This window comes from Peromyscus eremicus, chromosome 9, assembly GCF_949786415.1.
Source record: "Peromyscus eremicus chromosome 9, PerEre_H2_v1, whole genome shotgun sequence".
Lineage (NCBI taxonomy): Eukaryota > Metazoa > Chordata > Mammalia > Rodentia > Cricetidae > Peromyscus > Peromyscus eremicus.
This window is the reverse complement of record NC_081425.1, coordinates 65,747,842-65,761,171: the sequence shown is the minus strand read 5'-3', so window position 1 is coordinate 65,761,171 and position 13,330 is coordinate 65,747,842. Positions and strand designations below refer to the sequence as shown.

General features: G+C 40.0%; 1 protein-coding gene across 1 annotated transcript in view; it reads left to right on the top strand.

Moving 5' to 3' along the window:
- The window catches only part of Rnf17 (ring finger protein 17), a 119,892-nt gene that overhangs the window by 87,406 nt on the left and 19,156 nt on the right, over positions 1-13,330 (top strand). Inside the window, exons 26-27 of the mRNA XM_059273571.1 lie at positions 2,791-3,074; positions 11,745-11,908. Of these exons, the coding sequence (XP_059129554.1) occupies positions 2,791-3,074; positions 11,745-11,908 (448 nt within the window). The remainder of the gene's footprint in view (positions 1-2,790; positions 3,075-11,744; positions 11,909-13,330) is intronic.

Genomic DNA, 13,330 nt, shown 5'->3' with positions numbered 1-13,330 from the left:
GGAGCTTTGGTTAGGGTGAAAGAGATAGCTAGCATGAACATCATAGCAGGAAGACATGAAGAGGGGAGGAAGAGAGAAAGGACAGAGTGAGAGCATGGAGACCTCCTTGAGCTGGAGTGATGGCTCAGTACTTAAGAGTACAGGCTGCTCCTGAAGAGGACCTGGGTTCAATTCCCAGCATCCACACAGTGACTCACAACCATCTGTAACTCCAATTCTAGAAGATCAGAAGCCCTCTTCTGGCCTCTGAAGGCACAGACGTACATGTAGTGAAAACACCCATACACATAAAATAAAAATAAATAAGTACTTAAAAAACAATCTTAATATTATAAATCATAGTAACATTAATTAATTTGCTACCCTGTTAAAAGAGGGTTATTTCCAAGTTACATTTGTAGCAAGAGCTGAATGCAAATTTTTAAACAATTTTAAACAATAAATTATCTAGTTACCAAAAAAGGAAAAAACATTTTGTATGTTAATCCTGGAGTTGCTTATTTTTAAATCTTCAAAACAACTTTTGTGAGTAAAACCATTACATTTAAATGAAAACTCAAGAGGCTGAACTTTGACACAGAAAAAGATATTTTACAAAAAAAAATTTCAATATTTCAATATTGGAAGAGTGGGGTGTTTAATGTAAAACCTGTATATGTGTATATATACTCATGCATTTGTATCTATATGATTTACATGTCTTAAAATCAAGCATAAGTGTCATATGAGTTGATAACTAATTTATAGACCTTATTATCTGAATTAATCTTTCTTTTTTCAACATAAAATAACAAGACACAAATTACATAAAATGTATTATGTAAAACCCTTAGAAAAACATGACAGCTGACCAACACAAGACAACACTGAAGGAATGTTTCTTCCTTAGGAAGGCTTAAAGAAGTGTATAAGGGAGCTTTTCTGAGAGGAATCTAGGAGTTGCACCTGCTGCTTGACTGAGAGCTGCAATAGGGCAGGCAACAAAAAGAGAGCAGCAGGGTTGGAGCTTTGTGAGAAGGAGAAGAGTTGTGAGTGGAGGCAGCTGATAGGCTAGAGAAAACATTTAGAAGTCTATATTGAACCTAGACTTTGTTTGTTTGTTTGTTTGTGAGACAGGATTTTACTATATAGCCTAGCCTGGAATTCACTATATAGACTAGGCTGGCCTAGAACTCATAGAAAGCTGGATTAAAGCATGCATCACCTTCCTGGCTCATAGATTAACTTTTTTAAAACTATAACTCAGTGAGGGTCAGGTACAGGCAGGCACTGAGGAATCTGGAACTCTGTTCTAGTGACTGTTATAGGGAGTGAAACCTGGTTTCACCTTAGGCATGAATCACCAGGAGAAGGGGCCGACTCACCATTGTGGAAAGGCTAAGCATTTGTAAGTAAAAGCTGACATATTTTCCCCTGGGAGAAGCAGTGACTGCTTTCAAGGAATGCAGCTCTGGAGGCAGGTCTACTGAAGAGTTAAAGATAGTCACATCCTCTTGAGCAGCAGCAACGGGTTTTAAAGAAGCCATCTGAGGCCCTGAATGTTCACTTCACATCTTGGATTTTACCTGCAGAGGAGATACCAACAGATATATAGATGCAGATAATATAGACACAGGAACAGCTAGGTAGAGATGCAGATACATATAGATGCAAATGGATACAGATATAGATACAAATATGTTCAGATATATGTTTTTCTTGAGAACTCAAAAGTAACTTTTTTGATTTTAGGATTGCCTGTATATCAATCAGGGTGGCAGGGAGAAGACCAAAAGATGAACAGAGAGGTTCAAGTAGGTTGGCAAGAAAGTCATAGCCCAATGCTAGGGGTTTAGGAAGAGCTCAGCAGTCCTAAGACAGAATGAAGTTCACCAAAGTGGGGATCGTGGGCACAGATAGCCTAAAAGATAGAGCTTTACGTTCAAGTTAGCTTTCAATAAAAGAGTAGAAGAAATAGCTGCCCTGGATAGCATGAGAGGGGAGAGAGAAGACACAAACACTAGCACATACAGAGCTTCCAAGAACATGTCTTTCTTTTAAAACTTCCCCCAGGAATGGGTGCCTGTCGTAGTTAGAGTTTCTTTGCTGTGATGCACAGATGAAACATCATGACCAAGTTGGGGAGGAAAGGGTTCATTCAGCTTACACTTCCACATCACAGTTTATCATCAAAGGAAGTCAGGAACTCAAACAGGGTGGGATCCTGGAGGCAGGGGCTGATGCAGAGACCATGAAGGAGTACTGCTTACTGGCTTGCTCTCCATGGCTTGTTCAGCCTGCTTTCTTATAGAACCTAAGACTGCCTGCCCAGGGATAGCACCACCCACAATGGGCTGGACCCTCCTCCATCAATCACTAATTAAGAAAATGCTGTACAGGCTAGCCTACAGCCCTTTTATGGGAGACATTTTCTTAGTTGAAGTTCCCTCCTCTCAGATGACTTTAGCCTGTGTCAAGTTGACATAAAACTATGCAGCACAGCATCAAAGAAGCAGGTTGCTTATAGTTTCCAGTTTCTCCTAGAGAAGTAGATGCCAGGGGAGGCATGGTCTGTTTTTCCAGAGAGTGACCTAACAGTTGTATGATGCCGTCTAGAGCCACCAAGCCATCTCCCTCTTTTCCTCCTGTGACTGTCTAGCCCACTTCATGAAAAAACTGCTTCATCCTGGACTAGAGCAAAGGTTTTCATGAAATGTTAGCATATATTTGAATGATTTTTTTTCATATTTTTGTCTACAGAGTTTTATCTTTGCTCCCATTTAGATATGTTTTTTGTTTTGTTTGTTACAGAATTAGTAAATCAAATAATAGTCATTCATCTGAGAAGTCTTTGGAAATCTCCCTGGAAGAAGATTCAATGGTTACTAAGTGCTTAAAAATTAACTTTGACACTAACAAGAAAATTGCTGATAAAACCAATGAACACAAAGTACCTGATTCAAAGGAGAAAAAATCAGAAACTAGAACCACCAGATGCTATAAAGCACCAGCTATTCCTAACACGAATGCATTTGAGGCAGTGGTGAGCTGCATTGGTGATGATGGAACTATATTTGTAGTGCCTAAATTATCAGGTAAGGTCTTTTATGTTATAAAGTTTTCTTCAGTAACTCTGGGCCTAGCAGCCCAAGTTTTCCAGTATGGTAGAAAAAAAAATGGAAATCTTTGGGAAAATTTACCCTCTCTGAAACTCATTTTCAAGGGGCTGTGAGAAGGATTAGATGATCTCACCCAGTGCATGCAGGGTGCTTTTAACAATGCCTAGCTAAGCTATTTGAGGGTTTGTTGTTGTTGTTGTTGTTTTAAATAATAAATTATTTCAACATACTGTTACCAGAACTCCCTAGCCAGAGGACTGTCTGTGGGTCCCAATGCTTATCTACATTATGGAGAAATCCAAGCTGGAGAGACAGCTCAGTGGTTAAGAGTACATACATACAGCTCTTGAAGAAGCCCCAAGTTTAGGCCCCAGCACCCAAGTTGGGTGGTTCAGAACTGCCTATAACTCCAGCTCCAGAGTATCCAACACTGTCTTCTGACCTTCTTAGATATCCATGCTTAAAGCACATGCATCCACATAGACATGCTTGTATACATGTAATTAAAAAATAAATCTTGGCCGGGCGGTGGTGGCGCACGCCTTTAATCCCAGCACTCGGGAGGCAGAGCCAGGCGGATCTCTGTGAGTTCGAGGCCAGCCTGGTCTCCAAAGTGAGTTCCAGGAAAGGTGCAAAGCTACACAGAGAAACCCTGTCTCGAAAAACCAAATAAATAAATAAATAAATAAATAAATAAATAAATAAATCTAAAAAAAGAGCGAAAGAATGAGCTAGAGAGGTGGCTCAGTAGTAAAGGGCAAGTGGGTATTTTTGTGATCATCAGCAGAGTGGGGGTCTTTATGCTGAGGCGGGCTTTCCATGACTAGATGCACTTTGCCCCCATCAAATGACCATGGGGCAGAGAAAACAGCATTACAAGGTTTCTGTGAGCCAGGCAGTGGTGGCACACGCCTTTAGTCCCAGCACTCCGGAGGCAGAGGCAGGCCAGTCTCTGTGAGTTCGAGGCCAGCCTGGTCTACAGAGCTAGTCCAGGCTCCAAAGCTACAGAGAAACCCTGTCTTGGGGTGGGGGATGGGGGGCGAGGGGGGAGGTTTCTGTGTAATGCTGAGTTTTGGTTTCTGTTAACCTGATAAGAATCTTCTATTTACCTGATAAGAATCTGCCTGGATTGGGCCTGGGCCCTCTTCTTAGGACACTGTCAACAGCACTGCCATTCGGGGCCCACTTTGACCTAATAGCAGGTACCACAGGAGGCTGAACTTAAAAATGACCTTCAAAGAGAATATTAAGGGAAAGCTTTCCTCCTACAGCCTGTCAACATGGATAAGGATGTGTGTGTGTGTCTGTCTGTCTGTCTGTCTGTCTGTCAGTCAGTCTGCCTGCCTGCCTGTCTACCTACATGTCTGCATCTGCATGAACAGACAGACATGTATAAGATCCCCTGAAGCTGAAGTTACAGATGTTTGCAGGACCTCTGGCTTGTTATATGGGTGTTAGGATTTGAACTCTGACCATCATCATTTCTCAGCAAGCACTCTTGAGCTCTCTCTCCAGCCACTTAAATTCTTTTTAGAATCTTCCTTAGAAAAACATCCTTATCAAAATCCAATACAAAATTTTGTAACCTAACAAAACTTGTCACAAAATTCAAGGAATATTGTTTTATATTAAGTAAAAAGCCTATACTTTCAATAAACTGTACTGTTTCAATTGTTTATTTAAATGGGATTAATCTAAGGAGTCCATTTAATGATCAAAGGAATTTATTTGGGGGTAAACTTACAACCACAGGAGACCATTTATCATAGGATCCAGGAAAGCTGAGCTATGTATGTCCCACACTGAACAGCTTGGTCTAAGACCTCAGCATCCAAAACCACAAGGTAGCCGAGAAGAGCAGGCATACGTGCATTCCAGGTCTTAAGGGTCCTTGGTGGCCCCGCCCCAGGGGCAGGTACCTCAAAGTCACAGATAGGTGTAACAGCTACAGCTGCCTCACTAGGGGCGGTGCTTTAGGGCATGGCTCCAACAGCCACCCACTACATTTATTCTCTGACATTTTAGTTTAAAGATCAGAAATGTTAATGTGTTGTGGTCAAAGCAAAACAAAAAAATTTCAATGTTTTATGAAATTTACTTAACAGATTCAAATATAACATTTTAATAGGCTTTAAAGAAAGTTCAAGTCTGTGTGAGGCCATATGTGTACCACAGCATGCATATTAAGATCAGAAGAGAGCTTTTGTGAATGGGTTCTTTTTCTACTGTGGGATCTGGAGATCAAACTCAGATGGTCAGGTCTGCATAGCAAGCTCTTTTACCCACTAGCCATCTTTCTTGCAAGCCTCCATTTTAAGAAAAAACATTGTTTAGTTTTTTTTTCTTTTTAAAGATTATCTTATTTGAATTTATATGTATGTGTCTGTCATATGTGTTCTGGTACCAGAGGAAGAAAGAGGGTGTTGGATCCCCTGGAGTTGGAGTTACCAACAGTTGTGAGCCTCTAGTGTGGGGATTAAGTCCTTTGGAAGAGCAGCAAGCACTCTTAACTACTAAGCGCAATCTCCAGCCCCCATTTTAATAGATTTTTAAGAAATTAAGCATACCTAAATATGGGGCTAGAGAGATGGCTCAGAGGTTAAGAGCACTGGCTTCTCTTCCTCAGAGGTCCTGAATTCAATTTCCAGCAACCACATGGTCGCTCACAACCATCTATAATGAGGTCTGGTGCCCTCTTCTGGCCTGCAGGCATACATGCAGGCAGAACATTGTATATACAATAAACAAATAAAAATAAATAAATAGAATACCTAAATGTTTACTGTAGGGCAGTAAAGATTTGTCAGGTCTTTGAACAGGTAATTAAATGTAAAATATATTTATGTTAGAATAAAAGAAATTAAGATCACCTGATTTTATTCTAAACCTCTTATTTAGTTATTTTTAATTATATGTATGTGTTGGGGGAGGTATACATGTGTTTGGATGCCCATGGAGACCATAGGGCATTAGATCTACTGGAGTTGCAGGTGTTTGCCAGCCACCCTAACCAAGCTCAGGTCCTATACAAGAACACTATAGTCATTTCCCCAGACCCATAAACCTATTTATTTATTTTTATGTGAATGGGGGTGGGGTGGCACTGTGAAGACCAGAGGAGGGAGTCAGATCCTTTGGAGCTAAGTAGTTTGTAAGCTGGGCTGTAGACCTCTGGAAGAGTAGTGAGTACTATTAAACACTAAGCCATCTTTTCAAAACTTTTTCTGTAAATCAGTTTTGCTAGATCTTTTGTAACCATACAAGAGGTTTAGTTTTGTTTGCTTTTCCCCTCAGCCTTAGGTTCCAAAATTAACATTTCAAAAAACTGGACCCCATAGTTAACACTTGAATAACTACATTTCAGTTAAGCCTGACTGAAATAAAAACCTTGAATCACCACATTTATTTAAGAAAGAAAAAAGTAGGCAACAGTTCCTAGAAGTCCAAAAGTCATCTTTAAAATGTTCATATTTTTAAATTAGACATACTAAGAATAATCTTAGTATGCAGTGATTCTTTTAAAAAGAAAAAAAAAGCTAAACATACATTCAGTAGTTACTTTTAGGAATCTTAGAGGCAGATTAAGTTTTTAATCCCATTCTCTTTTGACATGTAATTCCTGTGAGATTGCTGCATCTCATGTGACCAGACACTTCAAAACTTCAATTAAAACCCAAGTTACCTAGAGATGCCTAGAGAGCCAGAGGGAGCATTTCTCTCTAGAGTCCCAGGGACACCCCATGTAGATAAATCTCTGATGCTACAACCATTAAATGTTCAGCCTTCATTAGACAATTGTCAGAGATCCACATTAAAACACAAAATGACACAAGCATTAAATCAGAAGCACTCTTAAAGTGTGTGGGGGGGAGGGGGGTGTTTTGTTTTGTTTAAGACAGAGTCTCACCATGTAGCCTTGGCTAGCCTGGAACTTGCTGTGTAGCAAATGGTGACCGCAAATTCATAGAGATTTGTCTATTTCTGCCTCCCAACTGTTAGATTAAAGGCATGTGTCACCCAGCAGACTCAGGACTAGTCAGCTAAAATTCTCCCTTAGAGCCACCAAAATATCATAGGCTTAGTATTCTCCATGTTTCCCACAAATTATAATAGAGCTGTCTCAAGTTTTTGTTGTTTGTTTGTTTGTTTCTCTGTGAAGCCCTGGCTATCCTGAAACACTTTGTAGACCAGGCTGACCTTGAACTCAACAGAGATCCACCTGCCTCTGCCTCTTGAGTGCTGGGATTAAAGGCGTGCATCACCATGCTGGCTAGATCTCTCAAATTTTTATTCAAATTCAAATATAAGCAAGACAGGTTTCCCAAGAGTCTTCATCTTGATTCCACAGCACAGCAAAGGAATGACTATTCAAGCCTCTGACAGTGAAGATATTTTATCTCATATCAGCTTATACTGTAAACTGACCCAAGAAAGAGCCAAATGGTTCAGACATGGATATGAAAACTAAGCCAAAGTCTAAAGGTGCATGCCAAATCAGGCTACACTGAAAAGCAAAGTGAATGCTCTGCCAAACTGAGTCTGCACTTCGCTATTACATAACAGCCACTCAGCACACAATTCAATGTCCTCAAATCGACAGGCATTTCAAACATCCCTTCCTTATTAATTGGTACCAGGAGCACAAACAAACCAAGGTCCTGACCATAAGGGTTTAAGCTTAAAGGTGGAGAGGAGTGTTCAGCATCAAGGAGTGCTGGGGATTTATTTCAAAGAGCACTATTAATTGTAAGTGGAGCTTTACAGCAGAAGCAAATAGGCCAAGCTTAGGTACTGATGTAGAAGAAACTCGAGTAATAGAGTTGATGTTATAAAGGATTTACTAATAAACTTGCATAGGAGACATTAAGTCACACAAAGGAGAATTTAGCTAAGGGTGGGGCCTGCCTCCAAATACCCCAGAGTTAATTAGTGTGCTAACCAGACTGTTAGAGATAGGCAAAATTCAGGATGCTAGGATGTAATATTTATTCACCAGAATTGACCAGCCGTTAATCTCCCATAACAAGGAGACAGCTCTGACTTACAACCTGCTATCAGAGATGTCTCTAAACAGCCAAGGGAACAGCACAAAGTGACAACCATCTTTAAGTCCTGGCCTGCCATAAGGTTCCCCAGTTACCTTCTTAAGAAAGCATTATTTTCCAGGTGGGTAAGATGACCCTGGGCAACAGCTGTTCGAAAAATGACGACACTGGTATATTTAAAAATAATCTTGGCAGTAGTATCTTTGCAGTGTAAATCACCCATATGCCTAAATGGCCAGATTTGCAATCTCCAGTTTCTGTTTAAATTGTTCAAAGTGTAAACTAGGACCCAGACCTGAAAGAAATTGAAGGATGACACCCTATGTGGAATGATAAGCCCAAGATGTACCTAAGTTAATAACATCTTCTATCTGTGGTCAGCTCCTCTTTGGGCATTAGCCAGAGCCAATATCTCCTTTTCCAGAGTGTAAAGTAAATTCTCAAGAGTGGGGATAGGCACATATTTCTGCTACAGTACCAGTCCTGAAGAGTCAAGGTAGAACTGGAGGACTAGAGATTGAGCTTGCATTGATGTTAGAGTGTTTGCTTAACTTGCTTAAAGCCCTGGATTTGGATCCCTGGTACCATGAAAAATCCTTTTCTGTTCTGAGATCAGAAACATGTTCTACTGAATAACTTTATAGAAGACATCTACAATTCTGCTTTTTTAATTTTTCTTTTTTTGTTGTTTTTTTATTTTGTTTTAATGTTTTGTTTGTTTGTTTGTTTTTTTAAAGATTTATTAATTTATTATGTATACAGTATTCTGCCTGCATGTTCCCTGCAGGCCAGAAGAGGGCATCAGATCCCATTATAGATGGTTGTGAGCCACCATGTGGTTGCTGGGAATTGAACTCAGGACCTCTGGAAGAGCAGTCAGTGCTCTTAACCACTGAGCCATCTCTCCAGCCCCTTAATGTTTTGTTTTGATAAACATTATATGTCATTGGACGGGCAGGAGCGTCTTTCTTTTTTCTTTTCTTTTTTTTTTTTTTTTTTTTTTTTGAAAGTTTTGAGATAGCATTTCACTATGTGGCCCAGGTTGGCCTTTGATTTGAGTCTCTTTGGACTGCTTCCCAAGTGGTAGGATTACAGGAATGTATTACTGGACCTGGCCTTATAAATTTGTTTTTCATTTAAGTATTTTTGCTTTGTTTTGTTTTGTTTTTTGTTTTTTGAGACAGGGTTTCTCTGTGGTTTCTCTGTATAGTTTTGGTGACTGTCCTGGATCTCGCTCTGGACCAGACTGGCCTCGAACTCACAGAGATCTGCCTGGCTCTGCCTCCCGAGTGCTGGGATTAAAGGCGTGCGCCACAGCCACCCGGCTCATTTAAGTCTTTAAAGTATTCCAGAATTGATTTTTAGAGAGCTGTAAAGAAGACATTCAACTTGGTTTTGTAAAGATTGAATAGTTTTGACTTATCCTATTCGCTTAGTATGCTTCACTTTCCCCACTGCTAGGTAGTATTGCCTTTACCATTCTCAACAGTATGGTTACCTGCACAGGATCTGCAAAGACCACACCAGTTGACACAGAATAGATGGAGGAAATTTCCACAAGCCCCCACCCCAAGGTGAATAGCCATATGCACACATATAAATGTATAAAAGAGCTCATGAATTCAGGGGGGCATGGGAAGAGTTGGATCAGGGAGAGGGAGGTGGAAAGGATGCAAATACAGTGTAAAAGCATAAAATTCTTAGATTAGAATATTCTGTATATGTATGGATTTTTCTACACAATTCTCGTTTATTCTCTCTGTCCTGGCACCTTTACTAAAGTATTACCCTTAATCATACTATAGCCTTTTCCCTCTTCAATATATATTGTGTAGTGTGCACATAGTTACTTGTTCTATGTCCCATATGTCAGTGCAAAACACAGCTCTTGCTCCAGTGGGAATGAAAAAAAATCATTTATTCTAAACAATGTATGAGTGACCATGGCTCAGGAACATGGATTCAAGTTTCCCTGAATGACACGTTCCAGTGTAGAAGTGGTTGTATTATTTTTTTTAATACATAACAAAAGGTCATAAATCAGTGCATTTGGATGCTCTCTATGAAAATAGAAAACAAAAGTTTGAATTTGTTAAAATAAGAAGTCACAGCAAATGTCTGCAAGTTCCTGAGGCTGCCTGGGGTTTGTACGCAAATGCAATGTGTGCTTTCGAAATGATCCCTAACTCATGTAACTCTAGCATTCACAGACTTAGGCTCAGGAGTTCCATTAGGGGGTCACCTGATGATGAGGGTTTGGTAGCTATGAATTTACTGACATTTTCCTCCCATTTGTTGAGCACCTGAAAGAGTGAATAATTGAGATGTAGAATAACAACTAATCTAGAAGCTTTATTTGACATATTTAATCATTAACTGATATCCTGTCTAGTTCTCTTGGGTACCAGTAATGTGGGTAGATGCGGTCAGACCCAATTTACAGAGAACAAACTCAGGCTTATACACCTACCTAAGATAGCAGAACCAAAGAAGCAAGAATGAAGTGATCACTGACTCCAGAGCTTGCCTTCAATGGAGTCAGTTATAAGGGGGCATACAGATACTGTGGAATTAATGAGGCAATTTGTAGTAAAAAGAAAAATGGGGCTGGGCTGAGGAGATAATTCAGTCAGTAAAGTGCTTGCCAGGCAGCGTCTGAACCTCAGTTATGTCTCCAGAACCCACAAAAGAAGCCACATGTGGGGTTGAAAAGATGGCTCAGTGGGTCAAGTGCTTGCTGTGCCAAGACGAGGTCTTGAGCTCAGGCACCGAGCACCCACCTAGAACCTGGGGTAGAAGCACGTGTCGGTAAACCCAAAGCTGGGAGCACGGGTAAGCAGACTCTGGGGATTCACTAGCCAGCCATCTAGCTAGCTAAACAGTGAGTTCCATGTTCAGTAAGAGACCCCTTTTCAGACAGTGAGGTGAAGAAGCAATTGAGGAAGGAATCTGGCCATCAGTGTCAGGCTCCACAAGCACTCACATGGGCACACACACATAACACACACACTATTAGAAAATACTTTTTTTTTTTTTTAGAAAGCTAGGCATGGTAGCACTGAGTAGACAGTGACAAGTGGATTTTTGGGGCTCTCTGGTCAGCCAGCCTAATCTTTATAGCTAGTTCCTCGATAGTGCAAGGCCCTGTCTCAGTAAGACTGGGAATGACATTTGAGGTTGTCTTCTGACCTCTGTATGCACCTCCACACATGTGTACACCTAAAAGTTAGAATTCTAACTTGTATCTTCAGTATTATCTCTCCCTAAGCAATAGACAATACAAGACTTGTGTTATACTTACTGTGCTGTCAAAGTGACACCTGAAACTCAGAGTTCTTCCATATTAGCTTATCTGGTAGGTGTTAAATTGCAAAGAGTGCTTTATGGTATTTGTATTCTCAGAATAGCAAAGTGTTTATGTGCTGTTAGTAAAATTTTAAAAACATGTATTGTTAGCTGAATTAAATGTTTATAAAAATTTTATTGGAAACTTGATCATAATTTTTTGTATTACCTAAGTAAGGAAGTTAGTAGGTTGCTAGTGAGAAGTAACTAATAACACATTTTCCTAAGTGTATTATATTTTCAATAAATTCTACAGAATTTGAGCTCATCAAAATGATGGATGAAATTCAAAGTAATTTAAAGTGCCTTGGTCTTTTGGAGCCATACATCTGGAAAAAGGGAGAACCTTGTGCAGTGAGAGGATCTGATACTTTGTGGTACCGCGGCAAAGTCATGGAGGTTGTAGGAGGCACCATCAGGGTGAGTCTAAACACTAGAGGAGTACATGGCCAGACTTTAGATGAAAACACCTTTTGGTGAACTTAGGAAGATCAATACACTATATTATACTGTTGTTTGTAACAAGGATTTTCCTTTTTATTTTCTTTTTGTTGCTCTTGGTATTTTCGTTCTGTTTGGGTGTTGGTTTTGAAACACAGTCTCTTATGTAGGCCATCCATGCAATTTGGGATCCTCCCACCTCAGCCTCCCAAGTGCCAGTATTACAGACCTGCACCACTAGACCCAGCCTTTGTTTTCACATATATTAGAAACCAAATAATGAAGAGATCATTGCAGGTGGGATATGTGACTACTAGTGCCTAATGGACATACCACTTAGCTTAACTGGTAGCCCTATGTAATAGCACATCTGTTATTAAGTAAAACAGCTTATTCTCTGACATGTTAATTAGCTCCCTGGCTAATCTTTCCAAGTTATGGGTTAGTTTACCTTACAGAACAGTGAGGTAGCTCTTACATTTCTTTCAGAATCTTTAAAAATTGCTTCATGAATTGAAAAATGAAAATATAAAATAGAGATATAAATACCTCCATTTACCAAGTAAAGTGATGAAATTGATTAACTATTTCATCAGCTATATAATACTGGAAATTTTTACTACTAATTGGGGTGGGGTAAAATATTAAAGAGAAACATTTTGCATTTTAATTTAAACAGAAATTTACCTTGCTTGATGATGGTACCTAATAGTTATATAGTGGAAGTTTCAGCTTCTTTCACATGTGTAAATTTTATAGAATTAACATGCCTCCCCAATGAGAAATCACACCACGCACTTAGTGATTAATAAGGAAAGAACTCTTTAATAATGGGGCACAACTGGTTCTGGCTAATGCACAAAAGGGAGCCAGCTCTGAACAGAAAGTTTTATGAGCTTATATACACCTTAGACTTATACATTCCATGTGTGCTATTATTCTTACCTCTCATTCATGTCCCCACTCCAGGTCACTCTTGGAACATGTTCAACAGAAACAGGAGACTGCAAGTCTGGCCACTTGGGCAGATGGGAGATTTACACAGCAAGGATATTGTTAGAATTATTTCCTAAGTACACACACCAATGTTGTTCTTTTCCAATAGCTGTTACCCACAGTCATCTTGCCCACCTGGCAGAATTATGCTTCTCCTGATAGAGAGTAGGGGACTTAGTGGAGGCTAGGACTTAATAATAGTTGTGACTCAGGGCTCAGCCATTAGGCTGCCCCTTAGAGGCATGATTTATTTATTTGTTTGGTTGGTTGGTTGGTTTTTTGAGACAGGGTTTCTCTGTGTAGCTTTGCGTCTTTCATGGAACTTGCTTGGTAGACCAGGCTGGCCTCGAACTCCACAGAGATCCACCTGCCTCTGCCTCCCAAGTGCTGGGATTAAAGGCGTGC